This window comes from Topomyia yanbarensis, chromosome 2 (genome assembly GCF_030247195.1).
Source record: "Topomyia yanbarensis strain Yona2022 chromosome 2, ASM3024719v1, whole genome shotgun sequence".
Classification (NCBI taxonomy): Eukaryota; Metazoa; Arthropoda; class Insecta; order Diptera; family Culicidae; genus Topomyia; species Topomyia yanbarensis.
In genome coordinates, this window is record NC_080671.1 from 313,673,929 (window position 1) to 313,698,657 (window position 24,729).

The 24,729-nt window shown below is 37.8% G+C and overlaps 1 protein-coding gene across 2 annotated transcripts; it reads right to left on the reverse strand.

The window, feature by feature from the left end:
• Window positions 1-2,926: 2,926 nt before the first annotated feature.
• LOC131683597 (serine/threonine-protein kinase polo) lies at window positions 2,927-14,597 on the reverse strand. Of its 2 annotated transcripts, none has more exons than XM_058965706.1 (7): window positions 14,441-14,597; window positions 13,861-14,267; window positions 5,296-5,520; window positions 4,607-5,228; window positions 4,205-4,532; window positions 3,889-4,135; window positions 2,927-3,821 (listed from the first exon to the last, which is right to left on the reverse strand). In XM_058965706.1, the coding sequence occupies exons 2-7, from the start codon at window positions 13,960-13,962 to the stop codon at window positions 3,630-3,632; spliced, it is 1,716 nt and encodes a 571-aa protein (XP_058821689.1). In that variant the 5' UTR covers window positions 13,963-14,267; window positions 14,441-14,597; the 3' UTR covers window positions 2,927-3,629. The 2 variants fall into 2 exon arrangements, with proteins under 2 accessions (XP_058821689.1, XP_058821690.1); XM_058965707.1 differs by having other exon boundaries at window positions 13,861-14,291; window positions 14,441-14,545.
• Between the last annotated feature and the right edge of the window lie 10,132 nt (window positions 14,598-24,729).

Sequence of the window (24,729 nt, forward strand, 5' to 3'; positions counted from 1 at the left end):
GATTACACACGAAATCTTTCTAATAAATTAATGTCGTATATTCTGATTATACGAGGACTATAGTGATGTCTTCGGACATCATAACTAGCTGGCGTTGGACTTAACTAGACCACGTGTTCATTCACAACAATCAATGTCAATATTGTTCACAATGTGAGGTAGGAATTTCTACCTGCTAAGCGCTCAGTTCTTAATTTAAATTTGCAACACTATAAAAAAAAGCTTAAACAGTAACCAACCAGCAACCTGACAAAGAAAAAGTAAGCATTAGGCCGAAAACGTACGAAGAAAATCTATTTCAAAATCACTAGTCTGATGCATGCTGTTTGTTTACATTTTTCTGCTTTTTCTCTAAACTTTTTGAGGTGGCGCTAGTATACACGGGATGGTCCCAATTGACTAATCTATGTGGAGTTGTGTTAGTGCGAGATTGAGGTTAAATCGGGTAGTTTTTTTGCCAAATGAGGTTAAATCAGATGGCGAATTGAAAACATAGCGTTATATGTATGTTGTCTATACACATTGCAACTGTGTTGGTGTCCTAGACGTCAAATAAGTCAATTGACCTTATTCAAAAAACATGCGATGCGAGATGTATTGTTTATTTATGTTAGATATGACGTTTTGAGAAAACAAAATCAATCGCAATTCTTGACCTGTATATTGATAGAGGTATATTTTATTTAAATAACCATTTCATTCTGAACATTCTGTTACGGCACTCGAACTGATAATCACTTTATATTTCAGATACGCAACCAACATGCACAGATCTTACCGAGTATTAAACGCGTTAACAAGGTTTAGGCGTGTTCCGCGGCCATTTACAACATGTTTGAATATTGCAGCATGTAATCGCTTTTTGAATAGCACTATTTCGCCATTATACCCTGCCAATAAACTAACCACGAATACTGTAATCAGACAGTGCCATGGCCAACCCGTAGGCAAACTTGAAAGTACAAAACTTCAGTTAGTATTCACGTGCAAAAAATGCGATCACAGAAGCACGAAATTCATTTCCAAACAAGCCTATCAGAGCGGAGTTGTTATAGTCACATGCGATGGATGCCAAAACCACCACGTTATAGCAGATAATTTGAACTGGTTTACTGACCTCAATGGGAAGAAAAACATTGAAGAAATACTTGCTGAGAAGGGAGAAATAGTGAGGAAATCGATGGAATAAAATAGATAAAAACAAAATCATAATAGAACTATCGTGTCTTAGGTATTGCTAATTTTTTCAATTCATTCTTTGTAAAGTATACTGTGACAAGTTGTTAAAACTGATTGCAAAATTTAATAAAGTTACAGGATCTCATTGCCACTTATAGCATTGAAGTTTTTTATTGTTTCTGTATAATTTAAACTCAGACTTCGTGATGCGACGGTAAGATATTGGGATTTATTTGATAGCTATCTGTTAAATTAAGTTTGATTTTTGTGTTCATCTCGTCAGTAACTAGCACCAGCTGGGTGGGTAATTAGAGGATTTATCTGAACTAGTACCCAAATTAGCACTAGTTACACAAAAAATTCAAACAACCCGTGTGAACACCTAAAACAACTACCCTTAATCCGCAAATTGGCCTAATCCAATTTTCCCTTTTGGGAATTTAATATTACATAATGCCAGACGTTTGGTTCCCTGGCCAAAAGACAAGAGTTCGTTTTCGCTTTCTCGTCAGCAAACTAGAGCTTCTGTACTTGCTTCCTGGGATATCACTCGGAACAAGCCAGTTGGATTGTGTGAACTCTGTGGATTGTTGTGTCTAACTAGTGCTCATTTGCTAGTGCTAGTTTAGATACATCGCCTAGACAGCGACACACAGTGGCTGGAGGCTGGCCAAAACCTCAAAAATTTATTTTTGAAACATTGATATTTTATATTTTTTGTGAATTTGTATTGTATGTATTGAATGATGTATATTCAAAATTTTATGATCATTGGATAAGAACAAGATTTTTAACATGAGTTTAAAAGTAGCAAAGTCCGGACTTTTTAATGATTTTCATTTCCGAAACAACAATTGCTCTTTTCATTTCATATGCATGTTGCTCTTTGGATTTTGGTCCGATTTTAGCACAACTAGTCTCATTGTGTAGAGGAACGAAAGAAGTTGGTTAGTGAATAGAATACATTTGGTTAATATGTTTGAGGTGGTCAAATCAAAAATACTTTTTTTCACTAATGTATTCTGTACAAATTTCGGAATCATTTTGGAACGGTCACATAATAGGCATTCTATGGGAAATAACCTCTACTTTTCGAATATCATGGTCTCGTTCTGCGCATAGTGCGCAAAAAAAATTAAGGAGATTTTGAAGCTTTGTTGCTGATATGGATGCGCATGGTGTTTTGTGTAAAATAGTTGAACAATCTACAGTAAACCAACACGTTATACATTGGATTTAAAGTAGTGTTCTTCATTTTTATGATATTGCTGACATTGGTGAACAGTAACGGAAAATCTATCATGAAAACGGGATCATAGTTATAAGAAATGTTCAATGAGACTGTATGGAAAATGCATTTAATATTTTACGACTTTTGACATCAAAAATGAGTTCAGCACCTCAAAACTAGCTTAAATTGTGATTTTCAGCCAAATTAGGTAACATTTGAGATTTTGTCCTACTTTTGTTTGAAGACCCGCCACTGTGCAACGTGGTGCTAGTCATTGTCGAGATTATTATGAAACACAAAAATCACAGATTTTGCCATCGTTATGGAGACATTCGTCCGAGAAATCAATCCGTCTTAATGAATAATAATTCTGACTAGTTTAAAAAAGCCTTCAAACTATGAATTAGAAATAAGTCAATTTCACCACTGCAACAGTAACAAAGGGTATGAATAACTAGTAAGGATGTGTGATTCTTCAAATTAACGATACACCACATTTATAAAATGTTTTTTTTTTTATTCTAATCGATGAGTAATTATCTACAACGCTTAACTTAACGCTATCCTGCTTTTCTGAATTGGAATCAACAAAGATCAAGGTTTTTATTCTTGTTTGTTCACTTCTATGCATATATTTGTACCGTGACGTAACGTTTCAATCTGAACTAAGTAGATCGATCAATTGGCATGGCGTGGCTGAGCTGGATTCATTTTCCAAAGAAAGGAAAATGGCCTCAAAGATTAATTTCATACACCGTAGTGCTGTTACGAAAGGAAGGCACAGTTTATTCTAGACGTTATCAACTGTTGTGAATACTGAATACACAAATTTTTATTTCGTCGACACTACGGTCATTTGAGCTCTTTCGGTAGGTAGCGCTAACTCCAGTAACACTATCCTTACCACACATCTATTTGTTTATTATACGGAATAGAATATAACCTTAGATAAAGAACAAAATATTAAAGATAATGTCATCCGTCAGAAACAACCAACGTGTTGCTTACAGTTACTTTTTCTTCCATTAACGATTGCCGTCAAGATTTCTATTTCTAGATCATCGTATCTTCCTAAACAGGGTGTAAAAAATACTTATCCAAAAGAGAAAGTGTGCGTAAAGATTCGCGTCACCTGCTACTTTTCGTGTTGGGAAAGAGAGCCGCTGCTAAATTAAGCTATGAAAACTACCTGTTCCGAAACGAAGACAGCTGTTACCTTCTACGTGAGTTTCTCCAATAACTTCTTCAGTTTTTCGTGCGCGTATCGAATTTTCTGGTACAGATCGCTCGAGCAACCTTGTTCCTGGATGGTGGAGAAACGGTATGTTCGGAAGTTCTTGTTGTTATCCATTAGCGTGACAGCACGCATCAGCGGACAGAGAATGATCTTCTGATGGTCGGAGAAGTTGAGCTGTTACAAGAGAATATATTTCATTACAAGCAAAGCAAGCGAATATTGTGTTCATAATACTACTTACTTGAACGGTACCGTTGGTCAAGTGCATTACCACCGCACACATTGTGCGGAACCAAGTGTGCAGATGGGGAATACGAGATATTTGATCACTTTCAATGTTGACGGCTCCTGCGCCGGCTTTGACCAAATGTTCTGTCATGTAACGTTTAAAGTAGGACAGCAGTTTCATTTTTTTCTCCATCTGGGGTGGATAGGTGTGAGTATCCATGTACGTTTCGACTCCTTCCTTGTCGATAAAGTGCACATTACTAAAACGGATTACTATTAGTTGATGGAACTGCTTGCTTGGTCTGTTGATGGATATAACAAATACTTACAGTCCATTGGCAAGCATGATCAGTTTAGTGGTATCGTTGAACATCACTCCCATACCCTCGTCGCAGAGTTGATAGCCAAAACCATACTTATCGCTGTAGTCAACCCACTTAGACACCCAGAAGAGTGGCTGTACGGCCGGATCAGTGTTTTCATCGTCCAAATTTGCCATCAATTTAGGTGGCTTCGATGCGATCAATGAGCTCAGTTGTTTGTACAGATTCTCAATATCAGTACGGTATCCCTCGTTGTGCCGGGACATTGTGCCAGAAGCCGTAATTGCATCGTGTAAGTTGTTCTTCAGGAAAGATGATTCAAATCGTGTGTCATCTAAATGATGTAAAAAAGGAGGAGCAAAAATTTTAGAAAGATAAATAGTATTGCACTTGGTGCACATTTAGTACCGTTAACTTCAGAAAGTGGTTTCCTACCCGCACGATCGGTGGCTTCCAGTTGATCGGCACGAGGCGCCATCGTTAAACAAGAGATCGGAAGTGATAAAGGAATGTGACTGCTGGAGATGAAGTCATAATTAAAGAGCTGTGCCACACTTGGTCGTTTGATCGGGTCCGACTGCAGCATGGAGCAGATCATTTCGGCTGCACTCGAACGCAACGTTGCTGGTAGACGATAATCGCATTTTCTAATCTTGGTGTATGTATCTTTCAGACTTTTCGTTTCGAATGGTGGCTGACCAACGAGCAGTGTGTACATAACACAACCGATCGACCAAATATCCACCTCATAGCTATGACCTTTCTTGTTCAGTATTTCTGGGGCAATGTAGTTCGGTGTGCCACAAAGCGTCTTCTTACGTTCGCCTTCATACTCGATCTTAGTCGCCAATCCGAAATCTCCGATCTTGACGTGCAGATCATCGTTCAGAAAAAGATTACCCAACTTCAGATCCCGATGGATGATATGCCTTTCGTGTAGATACTTTACCCCTGTTAGCACTTGGTGGATGTAATAACGGCACTCGTAGTCGGTAATGACTTTTCGCCGCTTGTGCAGCTCCATCATGGACTGTCGAAGGAAAGTAAAGACTCAACATCAAAACCATTGTATGGATGGTGTTTACATTAAAACTTACTCGTTTTTTGCACAGCTCCAGTACGATATAGATGTTCAAAGGATCGTCGAAGAAGCTATGGAATCCAACGATATTTTTATGATTCAGCGACCGGTGAATCGTGATTTCCTGGGTCATCTTTTCCTTTTGATTGTGTTTCATCATGAGCTTCTTGGATACAATCTTCCCGGCGTACACCTCTTCCGTAACGACGTCCATAATCTCGTAGCATTTTGCGAATCCACCCTAGATAACGAAAATAGTTTGGTTTTAAATTACCTGGCATAATAAATCATATACTAAAAAGCTAATGGAGTGGATAGGCATGGTGTAGTTGGTAAATCGAGTGCCTTGTACGCAGCTTACCTGGATTCGTTTTCCAACATTTGAACGTCAACAAACTTAAGGGGGGTTACATACCTTTTTATTTAAAATATCGAAAGTTTTTTATTACCTTATCTAAAAGTAAAACCCCTTGAGAATATTTTCCCAAATTTTTCTAGAGATCCGAGAAATAGATCAAAAGTTACAGCGTTTCGAAGCGCGGTTCGTCTTCTAAAAGCAGTGGTAACTTGTCGAAATGTCGTTTTTCCAAAAATGGTTTTCCGTGATGACGATTGCCGAAAAACCACTCAACTGATCTTCTTCAATTTTTTAATTGATCGCGATTAACTGTTTTCGTACCTTAACGTTTCCTATTTTATGCATATTTTTTTTTGTATATTTGGGTGAATGGAGAACAGTAAGTCTAGTTACGTAAGGTATGCAAACTAGACTCGATGAAACTATCCAAGTCAGTCTTGGATATCACATACATTTGGAGTAAAATCAGATGTTGTTTCAAGCTGTTCTCAACCCCTATTCGGCAGTTTTCACGCCGCCACCCGCGCTACGGCTTGGTAAGACCAAACTGGCGTCGAAGGGGGTCAATTAAGGTTGTCTAACGTTTTCTTGATGGTCACATCATTAACGTTTCTGCGCTAGAATCGACAGACAACTGATTATAAGATTAGGGAACATATTTAATAGTATAAATAATGTCATTTTCGCTTCAGATAGTTAATATTCGAGCCAGTAGAACTCCTTGAGCGTCTGATATACGAGTCCCGACGGAAATTGAGGATTCGATAAAAGAGATCTCTTCTATGAGACGGTCGACCGACGGCGTCGAAATGCCGGAAGAGAAAAGCAGCGGTAAGCGAGTTTAACAAGAGGGATTGGGACACTATCATTGAAACGAAATCTATACGTAGCACTAATAAAACTCTTAATTTCAGGAACTGTACGAGATAGCGCTGACCCTGTGGCCTTTGACTGGCATGATCTATTCTCATTAGTTCAGAAGTCTTCTTGGCTAATTGGTAGAAATGTGCTCCCATTTGCAAGTTGATCAATTCGCTTGGACGGGGGACATGTTGATCCTACTAGTTGTCGCCTCTTTTGACCGTGAGTATGAGGCTAGTTCAGGAATGGAGTGCAGGACTGGTACCTAAGAGATGGTTAGTTATTCAGGACTTGTTCCGATTATTATTTTACTCGACCAAGCACACCGGCTGTCAAAAATGATAAGCAACCCTTTCGGGTCGGTGTGGTCTATTCGAGTCAAACCAGGCGGACATTCGGTTCGAGCAAACTTTATGGGGAATAGTGGAATTTATCCATTCTTATGTTCACTATGGGCAGAGCTTCTTTTTGTGAATCCCTAAAATGCCTGGTCCATAATGTAATGAATACTAGAACAGGGATAATCGAATTCTGTTATAAGATAGAGATGAAATAGCACAGTTGTAGGAAAAAGTATTTGAGAGTAAGGACTAATACTGCTAGTATGTTTACCATATCAATTAACCCTTTAGTGCCCTTTTTTTTTAGCTTGAAAAAACTTTTGTAGGTGAGCTTCGTGATATGAAAAACGAAAATATTATTGATAATTCTTGTAAGTAATGGATTTTTCATTTTTTTAGCCATAAAATAAGTAGGCCGCCTAGTGGCGGTCTTGGGCGAATAAAAAACAAAAACTTTTTTTCTTCTAGTTACCTCAACGGTTCTATCACATTCGCCCGAATGACATTCGCCCGAAAGTCATTTACCCGAATGACGTTCGCCCGAAAACCATTTACCAGAATGGACCATTTACCCGAATGTCATTAACCCGAATGGACCATTTACCCGAATGCCATCAACCCGAATGGACCACTCGCCCGAATGTCATTAACCCGAATACCACATTCACTCATAAGCATAATATAAAATGGGTCATTGTCTAGTTTACAGACTTTAGTGATAGAAGTCCGACTTTAATGCGGTTTTTTGCCAAAAGGATGTATTTTAACCTAAATAAACCAAATCCGAGCGGGAAATGTAAAATCTTTAACCAAAGTTTGATAAACTGAACAATAACAGGTGAGCTTATACAGCAGAGCTAGTCTGATGCGGCTTGGCCGCATATCCGAGGCCAAGGATCCGAAGCGGCGCAAAGCCGCTGAGGTTCCGTTGGACGAGGCGTTGATCCACCCGTCGCCGGAGTTATAAGCAAACCTGTGATCCTCTTGTTTGCCCGGTTTACTCAAACATAGGGGCTATAGCTAGTTTAAAGCCGACTGAGCGGCAGCGAAGTCGGACAGTGCCCCAGAAAGCGATGTGGCGTAGCCACATTAGTCAACCGTACACTGACCAATGTGGCTATGCGATATCGCTTTTAGGTGTACTATCCGACGTCACTGAGGTTCTATTGCCAACGCCACAAATGCTCTTCAGGTGCTGATGCATATAGGACGCAGTTGTCAGCTCGAGCGGTGAAATCTTGTGATAAACCGGACAAAATAATAAGAAATCTTTCGGAAACACCATCGATCGAGGTAAATATATATTTAGATGTTCCGTTAACGGATTGAATCAACTAAATTAATAATTATATCTTGCATGGTGGAAGTCCATTTGGTACAACACCGTTAGTAAATAGTAGCTCATAAATGTTATGTGGCGAAGCTAGTGTGATGCGGCTTTGCGACAATTAACGAGGTGGAGGAACCGAAGCAGAGGTCCCTACTCGGCAAACCTGTGATCCATTGGTATGCTTGGTTTACTGAAATATAGGGGTTGATTCCTTCTTTAAATATGAGCAGTTCTTTGAGTTTGTATACCAAATAGCCCTCGCAATCAAACCGGTGATCCACTTGTTTGCCCGGTTTACTCACACTTAGGGATTGATTCCTTCTTTTAAACATGAGCAGCTCTTTTCCCACAATTAGGAGTTTATTGCTTCTTTCAAACATAACAAATCCTTGGATCTGCATGCCAAATAAGTTTGCAAAGAAACTGTTGATCCACTCGTCTGCCCGGTATACTCAAACATAAGGGTTGATTCCTTCTTTTAAAACAAGAGCAATTTCTTGAATCTATATACCAAATAGCTCTACGTAATATTGGATTTCGAGACAGGATGATTCTTCCACCTAATTCACGGATGATTCTTCCATCTAAACCAAAGTTTTTTCAGAAAAATAAAACAACTTGGTCTTCAGACAAAATATTCGGAAGATCACAGAATACAACTAATGTACAAACAAGTTGTTGCCTTGGCTTTCTTACCCCATCAAGGTATTCCAATGGCACTCGAAGAATTGAGGAAAAGTTGTCCAAAGGCTCTCGACGATTTTTTGTATTACATTAGTATAAATTGTATTTTTGGTAGGAAGGAAACTAATCAAAAAGTTTCGCGATAACCCTTCTTTGCCCCCCGCTTCGTGGTCAGTTTTCGAAAATGTATCGACAAAGATTCCTAGAACCATCAATAATGTAGAAGACTAACACAAGAAATGAAACGGTTTGTTCAGCCGTGGAAATTCTATGGTGTGTTGAAGCAGTTGCAGCTTGAAGAGAAAAACCCTAGTACGTATTTTACGTACGTCTTACGTACACTACAAGCGGTACCAACAGCTAAAAAGTCTAAAAAGAACTCACGAAAGGATCTAAAACTGGAAACCCTAGTTAAAACATACAAACCAGGTGATTGGATTAACTATTTGACTGGTATAGCTTTAGTGTTAATTTCTTCATAGCATCAAATGTAATAAAATTTGTATTTCATCTTAATAAATTAATTTTTTTCGATTGACATTTCGATGTTTTTCGGGTATATGGAATTCGGGCGAATGGCATTCGGGTTTATGTTGCATTCGGGCGAATGTCTTTCGGGTGTTCGTGGCATTCGGGTGAATGACATTCGGGTTTATGTGACATTCGGGCAAATGTCCTTCGGGTAAATGGCTTTCGGGCGAATGTCATTCGGGCGAACGTGACAGAATCACCTCAACATAAGCGAATTCAGATGGTTGCTTATATTTTGGACTCCATCAGAACGCAAATTACCTAAACTGTAAGGAGTATTTCTCTAGTGCCTTGGTTGTTTAATTATTGACTTCTAATTTATAATAAGGGAGTCTAGGGTCTGCTGGCGATGGTTTCACATATCATGTTTTATCTTTTTAATTAACAACGATCGTGTAAAAGAAAATACGTTGCATAAAGGAGCAGACTGTTGGCTGCATTTCAGAATTCTAAATAGGTATGTGACACGGAAATCTCACCAACTTACGACTATACGTACAATGATGCCACCTGGCCACTTTTGATGTTGAAGTGTGGATCGAGTGAGATGTATTTTCAATAAAACTGCAGATCAATCGATACTCACAGGTTTGCTTGTGAGGCACCGCCGCTTCCGACGGCGAGTCGGCGTCTACCTCGGCTCGGTCTTGGTTATGTGTTAAAGCTTCCTAGTGCTAGAGCAGAGTAACAACCGATGATTTAAAATATGTTAATTCATTCATTAAACCATGGTTTGAAAAACTTGGCGATATCCAGAAATGATAAAGCTGGATCGAACAGTATATAATTCGAAAGAACAGCTCATTATGTTTCCGTTCATTAGACAGCCGTCATTTTTCTTTGAAGTTATCCAATAGTTTCAAACTAGAAAATTAGAATGCTTAAACTACCAACGACGCGACAATAAATTAATTAGTTAAGTGAGTATGTCGTCTTCGAACCCTGTTTTCGTCGACAGTCGTTGTCTTTCGTCCGATTTACGTTAGATCGGAAAAGCAATTGAGGTGTTCGATTTAGAAGAAAAGCATCAAACTGCAGGTGATTGGAGGACAGGAGAAGAATTTAGTCACAGTGAAAAACTGGAAAGTCGGGAGACTAGTGGACACAAGCGTTCACCGGAAGATACAAAGACAGCTCGGAAATCCCGGTGAGCTTTTTCCATCTTCCATATATTATTAGTAGGTTATCAAATAGACCGTTGCACAATTGGCAACCTGTTTGACGGATCCACAGTTTTCTAGTTAATTTTTTAGAATAGTAGTTTTCATCCGTAGAATAGATTGAATAAATTGAATTCTAATATACTCACGCATCATATCAAAGGGAGAAAAAATAAACAATACAAATTGGAATGGGATTTTAAACAAGAGCTCACGGAAAAGCTGCCACAGCTATTTTTAAATCTAGGTATGTATAAAGTGAAAAGCTGAGATACCCTACAAATTTCTACATTAAACCCAAATAAATAAAAAATAACACACTAAGTACGCGTCAATCAAAAGTTTGATTATAATACTGGTATACTGGCCGACGGGAAATGCCTCGGAATTTACCGCTAGGTCTTTGTCATTCTGAAATGGTTAATTGAAAAGTCGGTAGAGCTAACACCTACTATATCCCGAGACTAAGTTGTTTGCGTAGTTTGTTTGGACCACATACAGAAAACTTTTTTTCATGTCACTGCCAACCAGTGGTACACACACGCATCTGAACTGCGTCATAATGTCCCAGGTTAAATCGTCCTAAAAATAATGGGCGCCAAAGACATAAGTGCACCATAAGAAACAAAAATAAATGCGCGTGTTAAAATTACACGACATCCGAAAATCGTATTGCGTCGCAATATTCGGGATCTTCGCACATTTGTTATCGGTATTTAAGACATACCCCTTGTGCATCATAATGTCCCAGACTTTATGACGCGTATTCACATACTCGTCGATATTCTGGACACGGTGCCGCGTTACTGTTTTTGGTCGTTGACATAAGAATGATTTTAGATCCTTTGAGACGATATTGCTTGCGGATGTTCTGAAGAACCCTTGTGCGTCTTACGCTGTGAAGCACCGCTCTTCGCACGTTATGACACGGTGCAACCGCTGACTTCGAACACTTCGTTATTTTGACCAATACAAGAAATATCACTGGTGCAGAATTAATCTACAAAGCGCATTAGTAAAGAGTTAGTGGCTAATTGCGATATCTTTAGGCCTGCATTACTTTTTTCTATTTAACCGAAATGAACCAAGTGAGTGTATTGTTTATGTTTTCCGAGTTTGGCAGTTGTCAGTGAGATTCCAGTCGGCAAAAGTCCATTCAAAAGTCGCAAAAGTCGGATTCCAGTCCAAAAAAATCAGCAAAAACTGTTGGCGAAACGGTTTTGTTCGCCCAAATTCAAAATTCTGGGTTGTTGCATTGCGCCTTGGTAAAACTGATGGATATACATCATCATCTCGAAGGTACTCCAGAGGAACGGATGACAGTGGACCACAAGTCAGGAGCTGGACGAAAAATGGGAATAACACGTAAAAATCTACAGAGCGGCGATTGCTCATTTGAAGTGCAATCCGAACATTTCGACACGTGACTTGGCAGCTTGATATTTTGCAAAGCTTCGCCCAGAGGGCCAAGAAACGATTCTCATTGGAAAGTACAAGGTGCAGAACTTCCCAAAATGGGACGAATACCAGCAGAGTTTCGTCATTGATGATGACACCTATGTCAAAGCGGATTTGAAGTAGTTGCCGGAACAGGAATATTTCGCGGGTAAGGAGAAGATTGCTTTAGAAAGCCGTTTAAAGCGGAAGAATCTATCCAAATTTGTCTCGAAGTATCTAACTTTGTAGGCAAAAAACTGTTTTTATCAAGTTGTACTAACGCTTATTATGATCAAGAACACGTCAGACAGCCTTGACACTAAATACGTGGGTGGCATCGTGAAAACCGTCGTATAGGAATCTATAATAACTTGATGCTTGAAATGAGCATGACAAGTTTTTTTAAGTTAACATGATTGCAAGCAGAAGTTGGAAAATCCACGCAGTAAATTATACAAAGCTGCTCTGCCCATATAAGCATATCTGTTGGATTGTATTCTGTATCACCACTGAATCATAATGCACAAATAAGATTACCAGGTTTGTTTAGAAAATATCGAAAAAAATACCAAAACATGGTTGTCCCATCCATAAGGCTCAATGGAAAATGTAAATCTTGAACAGCGTTTTTCTCGGCTTCCTGTTTTTCAATATGGGACTCTTATGCATGTACAGGCAGTGCTTCCCTTGCATGTATGGTTTTTGGTGAAAAAGAAACGAATTTGTTTTGCGTACAACATGTAGTATTGTTTGAAACTGTCACCACTAAGTTCCAGCACCTTGTACGTTTACCAATCTTTTCGGTTAGGTTAAGAGGTTTCTCTGAATGAACATTATAAGTCCGACGTTCAATAATGGTAAATATAAATGCGGAATAAAAATTATCGCCGGTAATTCGTTTTTGTTGGTTCTGCATATAAACAACTTCTGATTCGGCTTAGGTTACTCAAATTTCAAATTTTTGGGTTCAGTATCTCCCTCCGCATCCGAAGGGTCTCTCTAGACACCCTCAGCATCCGAAGGGTCTACTCTAGAGCTCTCTTCGTCTCGGCCTTACTGTCTGTCGTGCGTGCGTATTTTTGGCAGCGTGGCAATGGTATTCGAATTTCCATTTGACAAGGAATACGATTAAAGCTAAGATTTTGTCTATTCTTAATCTAATGTAACTAATCTAAGCAATCACCATTGGAGCCGAGGGATCTGTTGGTAAAAATACAACAAATAAATAACCCATTTTAGCACAAAATTTTCCGATTCCCCCGATTCCGATTACTTCATTTAGATCAAAAAGCGTCAGTAGGCAAAACATCAATTTCGAACATATCCTTCTTACCTTACCCTAACGTTACTTAACTAGACAATTATCTGATTTCCATGACACTTAAGAAAAAGCACCCTCGATACATCCCGACGCGGAGTATTAACCATTATATCGTTTTATTCCTAGCGCACAGGAACAGTAAACAATGCATCTGATACCAAGAACCCTTCCCGGTCGGACTTTGTATGGGACATAAGTTGAGAACGAAGTATATCGCGTGTTTTAGTATTTACGCGTATTGTTGTTGACGCCAGTGCGAGACAAATATAACAGAAGTAAATGTAATAAGTACAAAATTAGTCATAGTGCAAACGTTAAAATTTCCAGCATTCATAGGTGATGGGTATACAAAGTTTTACTAAGCAGATCGACACATTGAGGTTAGGGTATAGCTGTTCAGCGCTAGCAATTATTACGATAACTACCAATCAACGCAGATTACCAAGTTATCCAGAAAATATCACTGCCGAATCACCACAAAATTATTCATGGTTCTGTTTAAAGTAGTCCTGACAATGCCCCCACCAATATCCCGAACAGTAATATACCAGAACTTACCTTGCCGAAAAATCGCAACCTCTTATAGGTTCTTTTCGTGGTAGCATCGTACAATTTCTCCGGAATATCACTAGATTTATCATCTGGCTTGCCGGAACTCATTTTAAATGGAATCCGGCTCTGTGCCGCTTGTAATTACTACGAATATATTGCAAACAGCAGCAACAAACGACTCCTTTCCCAACGATTCTTCTTTCTCTTTACAGCTCGAGTGCTTTTTCGCGACACACAACAGTCCGTCTTCTTCTTCACTCTGTAGTGTTGCTCCTGTTGGGCGAATTTCAAATTGACTGACACAAACGGTCGTCGACGAAAAAATGACAGAAACAGAAAGGAAGAACTCCAACCGGCCAAGCTAGGCAGCAATCTATTTAATAATCCCGAGATTTCACGACTCTTCCGGACATCTAAAAATAAAGCAAATCGGAAGTCTTCCGTTGGCCGTTAGACTACAAAACAGCTATTAAACAATAACGGCAAATACTAGCGTATTTTTGAATTTGCCAGCAGTTTCCATCGAAGAAAAAAAAAGAGCTGAGACCGGAATTATTTCGGTGTTGAAGAAACTTGCCAAACTCACGGAGAAACTAGATTCCTAGAAAAACCGGCACGCAGTTTTTTCTTCCAATCCAACAATGATGGAGGAGAGCACAACTTTTGCGGGCTTTGCAACTGACGAACGAATGTGACGAATGTATTCGTGTTGAAGCAAATCGGGCGAATTTTTTAACCTGCGCGAAGCGAATAACATGTCAAAAGAGGCTATTTTGGTTGAACATTTGAAAAGGGCCTCACAAAACAAACCGAATTTTTTTATTCATATTTTTTTCGTTTTTTGCCCCAACCTACACTGAAAAAATCGCAACGTTAATTCTATTTGCTTCAAACCACTTAAAATCCATATGAAGAAGAAATGGTAATGTTATCGCGCGCGCACACATACCTTCTATATGTCAACTGTATAAACTACTCGAACAGAAAGTAATATCGAAATTGATCGTAGAACCGTTGAATTTACAACAGTTTTATTTGTTAACAACAACTTTTGTTGTAACATCAATATACTTATGATGCAGACCTTCATGCCTCCAAAATCTACAACGGAAAAACAATGTAAATCGATGTTTTTGATTTCAGAATGTATGGGAAAAGACCAATTTTTTCATTGTTACATCCCTTAATGACACCCCTTTTCCCATGTAAAAATCGGGTTTACAATGAAATTGGATGTAGAAATAACAAATGTGATTATATTTCCATTGTAAATTTATTTTCCAGAATAACATTGTTTTTCGTTGTAATATTACATTAATTTTATGTAACAATAAAAAATGCTGTAATACTGTTGTGCATTTCTATTCGGGTATATATGCGTACACATAAGTATATGTATATGTATATATATATACATATATATATATATATATATATATATATATATATATATATATATATATATATATATATATATATATATATATATATATATATATATATATATATATATATATATATATATATATATATATATATATATATATATATATATATATATATATATATATATATATATATATATATATATATATATATATATATATATATATATATATATGTATATGTGCGTATTATCAAATACAAATATGTATTTGGTATTATTATAGAATTGTGTTTTATGTGCCTTAGGGCCGATTTCTTCACCCTCGCTTAACTTTTTAGCCAGGTTCACCAGTTCGTTTAAACCTGGCTTAAGCGCTAAGCGAGGATGGAGAAATCGGCCCTTATAGTTATGAATTGTGAATGTAAGAATATGTCTTGAAAATACAGACATTAGGTTTATGTGCCAGCAAATAGTACCCAACAAACAACGAAAGTTGAACAAGCCTTTGATCAGAGAGAATAGGCCTAAAAAGAACTATTTAAGCCATTATCCTGCTAAATTGTTTGTTTGGTATTTATTTGCCTCCGCCAATTGCAAAAATCTTTATTTTTTATCGAAAGAAAACAAACAATCAGCGTTTCCCTCTGGCAATTTTTGCCAGCTGTCAGTTGCCCCAATTAACGGATACGATTCGCTAGTTGTGGCGCACCGAATGCAAAAATCATTTAAAATCTATCTAAAAACACACATAGTTATTTTCCATTTAGGCTTTTACTTGACTTCTATGTGCAAATCCCATAAACAGTTGAAAGATGGTCTCGATTAAAATCATTGGAACAATCACATACATTTTATGCGAAATAACAATGAGATTTATTTTTTCACATGTACAAATCACATAACATTCATCTGATAATACAGATAACCTTCGTTCACATACAATGCATCGATTCGTTAAATGAATGTTATTGATGTGCTATAATAAGTTATATGTGCTTCTCCTGTGTCTTTCAATGGATACACATAATATGAATGGGATTGCAATCATTTCTTGGTTCAGTGATCCTTAAATATAAAGCGCAAATTCGTTAGTTGGGCCATGGCTTATCACTGTAAGTGAAAATAAGAAAGATAGAGAATGCTAGTGAATCCGGCTTTGTTAAAAGAAGTTATTAAACTGTTAACTAAGTTATGTATGAGTCAGTATTGCATGGGGCCTAGCAGTGCATGGTTGTATATCGGTACTCGATTCCCACCAACTATATTTTTTGAGATAATGGTTAGATATAGCTGAATAATATGTTCGGAAGAATTGTAGTACATAATACGAGTTATATTTTGGTTAGAAAATTTTAGTTCCACTTGTGACCGTATAGAGAGCGCCAATACTAACTTTTCATAGAAATTAGATAGAGTATCAATCTCTATCTCTTTCTGTTGAAAAGTTAGTGCTGGCGCCCTCTGTGCGGTAAAATGTGGAACTAAAATGTTATAACCAAAACATGACTCGTATTACTTACTGTAAATCTTCTGAATATACTATTGACCTTAATCTAACATTATTTTACAAAAATGTTTAGTTTGTGCAAATCAAGTACCCAGGTAACCAACAAGCATTAGTGTATGCAGTAAAGTAGCGTAAAATTTGCATTCCGGATGCTTCTTGCAGTATGCTGGCATTCGTTATGCATAACTGTTGTTAATCAGTATTTGAAAAACTGTTTAAAAACTTCTTGCCAGTAAGCAGCATTCTGAATGCACAACAGTAGTAAAAAAGCATTTTCATAGCACAGCAGTAATGTAGCCGTATATTTTGCCAAAAGCGATTTTTAAATAGCATTTAAAACGACTTAAGTGCTTATCAAGTAGCCGTTAAGACGCATTCAGCATGCTTATTGGTTACTTGGGTACTGATACTCAACCATGCACTGCTAGGCCCCAGACTCAGACACTAGGGGCAGATCACTCTAAGAATGTATAACAAATTTGCATAAAATTGAAAAAAAATGCATTTAATTTCCATTTTTGCATCAGCTTTGCACTGCCTCGCAAAAAAGTTTGTTTAACAAACATCCTATGCTGATCCACTTTGTTCGACGTTTTGTTAAATGTAGGGCTACACAGAAAACTTCCATTACCTAGCAGTAGGTAATTTTAAATCTGTGCATCCTACTTCCTCCAACAAAAAACGAAAGAGAGGGAGTCCAAATTTACCCAAAAATAATGAGATATTCCCCAAAGCCGACTAAACTTCATCCCATTAATTTTGAGTAAAAAACTCATTCCCTCTGTTTTCCGGCAGTGAAATAAGGACAGCAAATAGGGATCTTTAATTTGGAAAAATTGTGCCAGTTTTTCATATTTATTGATAGCAGGTATCCTTACGAGTGCACTCATATCATTCTTAAACCTTAATTATTCTTTTCTGACTTTTAAACTTAAAAAAACCAAATTAAATTCAACCAACAAACTGACAGTTGTCCGACTAAATGACGTATCTGCAAATATCTCGTTCGCCTCATTGTTAACCGGGACAGCACCCCACACAGCATGATCTGGTACTTTGTCAATCCGCTAGCAACCTGCCATCCCAAGTTTCATCTGCAAACTACGGTAGATCTGATAAGGCAACCTACACGCTCATTCATAAAAACTCAAATTTGAGTTACCAGCCACCCAATTTCATTAAAAGTGCACTTAGTCAAAAATTGAGTTTTTCTCTTTTACTCAGTTTTGAGTTTGCGATAAAAATGTCAAACTTGAGTACATTTTACTCAAAAGGCAAAAACGAAAAATAATCATTCCGCATTTTAATAAAACTATAAATATATTCATTGTTATTTCAAATGTCATTTACCTGATCCTCCAGGCCGTTGTCCATGCGTTTACGATGACAGTAAATATAATCTGAGGGTCTTTCTCTACATCTACTTCATGCCGATCGGCATCTTGAAGAAATTGCAGAAACTGCAAAAACACAACTGGAAGTTAGATTTGGAAACAAGAGAATTCAATGAAACCTACCTTATAGTTTTATGAACGATCAGCTCTTGTTTAAGTTTAAGTCGACGCCTGACTCTGCACTTTTTTGAGAACAAGTAGTTTTTCCACTCAGAACTTTGAAAATTTAATGATTACTCAAGAGATGAGTTAGTTCTACTCAAATTAATACTCATTTTTTGACACATTGCTATGACTTTTGAAATTGAGTGCTCCGAACTCAAATTTTGAGTAGTTCTGAATGAGCGTGTATGGAGTCGTGCAAGTCGCATGGGTTTGGATGTGTTATTGTCCTAAAAGGAAACAAACTAAAAAATGCTTTTTTCAATAGTTTCGGGCCTAAAAATTGGAAAAGGACTGAAATATTAACTCAAGGTACTAATCTGCATCATAATATGCCTTAACCCGCACACCTCTAAAGATCCCTATTAAAATTACCTACTGGTAGGTAATGGATTTTAAGTGTGTACACAACGCAAAAACATTGCACGCAACGCAAAATACATTATGAATTTCTATTTTGATGGAAATAAATGCATTTAATTTCGCTGATTTTTAAAAATGCATCACAAGTGATCTGCCCCTAGGTCTGTATACAATATAGAGTCCCGTACAGAGGAATGCGCAACACAGCGTGGAATACAGACTATTTATTTTTTTTCTGGCAACCGGAATATTTGCTGTAACTTTGAGTGACTTTGTTCAAATCACATAATAAATTCATACTGAATGAAAAATTAAGCAACTTTATCGTGGCAAACGAAACATCCCAGCGAAAACCATTTCAAACATTATTTCATCTGATTTATTGAATGCTATTTAATCAATGAATAACGTGTTTAAATTTACTCAAAGAATTTGAGTCAACACAGGACTCAGGTTATTTTAAGCGGACTTTTCAGGTTATTTTTAGCGGAAACCATGTCACTGTGACAGAACAATAATAACCATTTGCAGTGAAGTCCAATGTTATACTATAATACCAAAACAAGACTTTTACACTAATTACACACCTAGAAATTAAATTTACGTCTCCTGACCCTGACATATACGAGCATCAAAAATGACTTAATTTTACGTTTGATTTTAATTTTACATGACGTTTAATTTCGTAAATCATGTAATTTTACTCGTCATACAGCGTTTGTTCTGAATGGTAGGAAGTGTAATTTTATGTCATTGCGCATGTAAAGTATATGTTTCATGTAAAATTAAACGGAATACGGTAATGTTCCGTCATTTCGTAAATTACGGTTTGTTGAATTGTGTCATGTTTGCAATTACGTCAACGATAAAATTCAGATTTTTTTGGTGTGTAGGGTTGGCTATGCGTTGATTTTTATTTTTTAATGTTATTTAACAAATCATTTTGTTCCACGCATTTATTTATTTATTTATTTATTTATTTATTTATTTATCACGCACATCAACAGGCCGTACTCGGCCCCAATGATGGAAATTTAAACTAATTACATCTAAAAAACTGCAGGAATCGATTTCTCAATGATATTCGAGACAAATGAAAGTCGAACAAGTGCGACACACGATTGAAGAGGCGTTGTAGTCCCGTGATAGCGGCATTAGCTGTTTGAATAGTTCGTCGAAACGGCACTCTCAGAAGAACGTTTCCGCGTAACGTTCTGGACCTTGCTTGGATGTTAACTCGCTCTAGTAAATCTGGAGAATCGATGCGTCCTGACAGAAGATCAGAGATGAATAAGGCTCTTGCAGTTTCTCTACGACGCTGGAGAGTATCGAGCTGGATGAGTTGACACCGACTCTCGTAGCTTGGTAGACGAACAGGATCGCGCCAAGGCAGGCGTCGAAGAGCATACCGTATAAATTTTCGTTGAACGCCTTCAACTCGATCGCCGCTGTTCATGTAATTCGGATTCCAGACCGCCGAACAATACTCCAGCGTAGAGCGCACTAAAGAGCAGTATAGGCTTTTGAGACAGTAAATGTCTGTAAAGTATTTAGCCGTACGGAAAATGAAGCCCAGGCTTCGCGATGCTTTACCAACAACATACGAAATGTGATTCTTAAATGTAAGTTTCGAATCTAACAGCACTCCAAGATCCTTAACGTAGCTCACCCGGGAAACAAGAGCTCCAGACAAGTTATATTCAAACTCAATGGGATCTTTTTTTCTGGTGAACGATATCACAGAACATTTCGCCGGATTCAGAATCATTCGGTTGTTTTCACGCCATCTGCTGAAAGTGTCGAATTGCTGCTGCAAATATTGTGCGTCCGATCGGCTCCTAATTCTGTTGAAAATTTTTAGATCATCTACATACGACAACCGTGGTCCTTTCAGCTGATAGTTTACATCGTTGAAATAGAGAGTGAATATTAATGGACCGAGATGACTTCCTTGCGGAATACCAGTCGTTGCGGAGAACAGTTTGGAGTATGCATCACCTATGTTCACACTGAGTTGACGGCCAACGAGATAGGATTGAAACCATCGCAGGAGTGATCAACTGAAGCCAAGTTTTTCCAATTTAGCGACTGCGATATCGTGATTGATTTTGTCGAAAGCTGCAGATAAGTCAGTATATATAACATCAGTTTGTTGATTCGCATCAAACCCTTCGGACACAAAAGAGGTTTAATGCTAATTTACTGAATCATAGCTTATTAGAAAAAGAAATTAATTATTACTTGAAATTTTAGTATAAATTTATTGCAAGAACACTGCTTGAATAACGTACAACTGCTCTTCAATTTAAAGATAACTTCTTTGTCATACTTCATATCTGAAATTCCTTCATCATATTATAAGTTGGACGATATAAGATGGTTAATGAACTTAACCGAAGGCATCCGTAAATCAAACAAATCAAATCAGATCAAATCAAAAAGAATATAATGAACAGATGGAAGAAAAAGTAAACCAGGTGGTACCAAATATAGTCTTGGTCTAAAATGTCTTCCTTTTTTGCAGGTGGATCTTGTGGAGTTGGAGTATTCTTAAGATTTTTGACGATAGCGTGTTCGATAACTCAGAACGTAATCTAGTGTACCATATTGCAGGATACATTCTTAAGAGGGCTGGATGTTGTTAGCTCGAATCAAAACTTGTCGAAAGTATACAAAGTTCATTTCATATCGTCAAACTGGCGCCCAGGTGGTGAAATCGTTCGAATTCAACGGGGTGCTGGAGCGACAAGTTAGAATCGGTTGTGTTACTGGTGCCAGAAAACGAATTAGAACCATCTAGATTTCCGGCTCCTTTACGGATGAACTTTACTGCGTTTCGGCAACCATACAAAACCCTTCAGGAACCTCAGTTTAAGGGGTACCATTTCGATGCGGCTTAGACGCATAACCGAGGCCTAGGAACCGAAGCGGCGCAAAGCCGCTGAGGATCCGCCGGGGGAGGTGGTCATTGACCCGCCGTCGGAAGCAAGCGAACCTGTGATCCACTCGTTTGCCCGGCTTATTCAAACATAGGGGCTATCCCTAGTTTAAGTCCGACAGAGCGGTATCGAAGTCGGACACATTGGGTGGTGGAAACAAAATAAAATTGGCAGCGCTAGCAAAATGTAAACACAAATAAACACTCCGGATGAATCTATCATCAATTGACATTTCGACTAGTTTTGATTCGAGCCAATAATATGGGCCCCGAAGAATGTCCCGAAAACAATATTGTTTGTGAGGCATGCTTTACACCATGTATTAATACGACGCCATTTTAAAACAATTCACAAAGTATACTATACTTAAAGATTTTAATGGGGAAGCACTATTGTATGTAACATAATGTTTTTTCGCGCTGGAGAGAATATTTCGGGACGACACGAGTCTTGTCACTTGTAATGAAAACGTTTCATCAAACCTAGCAAAACTCATGAAATCACTTACCATAAATAATTTTTTTAAGAAGAGTGTCATAATATTCGCAATTAGATAATAGTGTTTTATAACGTTCCGTTTGTGAATTTATCAACTACACTAAAAAGGGAAAATAAACCTGATAGTCGTTCAATAGCAATGTAGAGGTTCGGTGAATCAATTAAAATATGCATTCATCACGTTCTTGTTAACTTGCTGATTTTTGTAAGCAATATAAGAAATGAGAAAAGGTAAATATATAAAAAAAAATACTATGTTGCGTTTCGGCTTCGCCTCATCAGAAACCGACACTAACACATTGTCGGAATAGATTAGCGCCGGCTTGACGCAAATCCCTTAAAACTAAAACACACTATGTGTTTCAATCAAACGACTGATCAAACGTGATGTCCCGTTCGAGCAGAAGTTCTGTTTATGCCGATGAGACACAAGTGAAGCCGAAACTTGTCTTGGCTTAGCAGGCCTATGCGAAAGCACTATGCTATATTTCACCCTAAGGAGGAAAATTTGGTAAAAACCAAAATTTCTCACTAGGGTGAAAATTTGTTGGTAAAAACCAGTCTTTGTACAGGAGGGCACAAATCCTTATTTCATACTATGTTGCGTTTCGGTTTCGCCTCATCAGAAACCGACACTAACACATTGTCGGAATAGATTAGCGCCGGCTTGACGCAAATATAGCATAGTGCTTTCGCATAGGCCTGCTAAGCCAAGACAAGTTTCGGCTTCACTTGTGTCTCATCGGCATAAACAGAACTTCTGCTCGAACGGGACATCACGTTTGATCAGTCGTTTGATTGAAACACATAGTGTGTTTTAGTTTTACGGGATTTGCGTCAAGCCGGCGCTAATCTATTCCGACAATGTGTTAGTGTCGGTTTCTGATGAGGCGAAGCCGAAACGCAACATAGTATGAAATAAGGATTTGTGCCTCCCTGTACAAAGACTGGTTTTTACCAACAAATTTTCCCCCTGGTGAGAAATTTTGGTTTTTACCAAATTTTCCTCCTTAGGGTGAAATATAGCATAGTAAAAAAAATAGTTTTTCACTCCTATTATTGTAATATTTTTCCTGCAAATAACAATACTCCCCTTGCGAACACGCATGAGGGCATTGCTAAAGAAGTAAGTTTGTTTACTTTGCACGATAGGTAGCCAGTGACATGTTCGATTGGTAGATTTGACTTCATTCTGTGCGAGCCTTTATATAAGTAAACAACGCCTTTGGAGTAGATCACTCTAGAAATGTATAACAAATTTTCATCAAATTAGTAAAAATGCATTTAATTTCCATTTTTTGCATCAACTTTGCACTCCCTCGCAGAAAAGTTTGTTTAACAAACGTCCTACGCTGATTAGCTTTGTACGACGTTTTGTTGAATGTAGGGCTAGTTTTTTGTAGTGTTTTGACGTCTTACAAGCAACGCAAAATGCATTGCACGCAACACAAAATACATTATGTATTTCTATTTTGATGGAAAGAAATGCATTTAATTTAGCTGATTTTTAAAAATGCATCACAAGTGATCTGCCCCTAGACACTGGATCATTAAATTGAACTGGGGCGACATTATGGAACCATTTCGAATCGACTTTTTCGTACAAGCTTGCATACAATAAACCTTTTTTCTTTTCGAGATGCGTAATGCCACCCACAGTCACCAAATTTTCTGGCAGAGACTGCTCTGCTTGATTTCTGTAAGTCTTGGTTTGGCAGCCCTGTCAGATTCCTGCGCGCATCCTGTCGGGTTAGTTGAACTAGGGCGAACTCAGTTTCGCACGCGTTTTCTCGCAAATATTGTCAGGAACCGAGCAAATCTCTGGCATAAATCGGAAATAAATCGTGCAAAGATCCTGGCAACCTGGTAGAATTTAGCACGAATCTCGCAAAGCATCTGACAAAGATGTGGCAGGAAGCGTACAGAAATCTTGATCTTCTAGTTTAACCGCTTCTGTCAGAAACGGTTGTTGCATTTGAGCGAATTCTTTATCAGAAATCTCGCACAAATCGCACAAAATACTGGCAGAAACGCTGCCAGAATCAATTTCGCTTTACTCAACTTTTGCTAACTTTGTGCTTGCCACGGTGACTGGGCCCTAGTTGCCTATGTACTTACCTATTTTTACTTTTGCTATTCAATGTAATTTTGGTAATACCCGAACAGAAAGCAATATCTAAATTGATAGTAGAAACGATGAATTTACAACAGTTTTATTTGTGAACAACAACTTTTCTTGTAACATGCAGTCCTTCATGCCTCCATTTTCTACAACGGAACAAGAATGTAAATCGATGTTTTTGATTTCAGAATGCATGGGAAAAGATCAATTTTTTCATTGTTACATTCCATGTAAAAATCGGGTTTACAATGAAATTGGATGTAGAAACAACAAATATGATTATATTTCCACTGTAAATTTTCCAGAATAACATTGTTTTTCGTTGTAATGTAACAATAAAAAATGCTGTAATACTGTTGTGCATTTCTATTCGGGTATACACTTGGTGTGTATATTTGGCGAAATTTAGGTGCATATAAATATGGCGAAATTTTTTAATCGCTTCGCTTGTAATATTTCCCAGCCCTGTTAATAAACGTCATAAAATTTCGTCGACGGTGCGG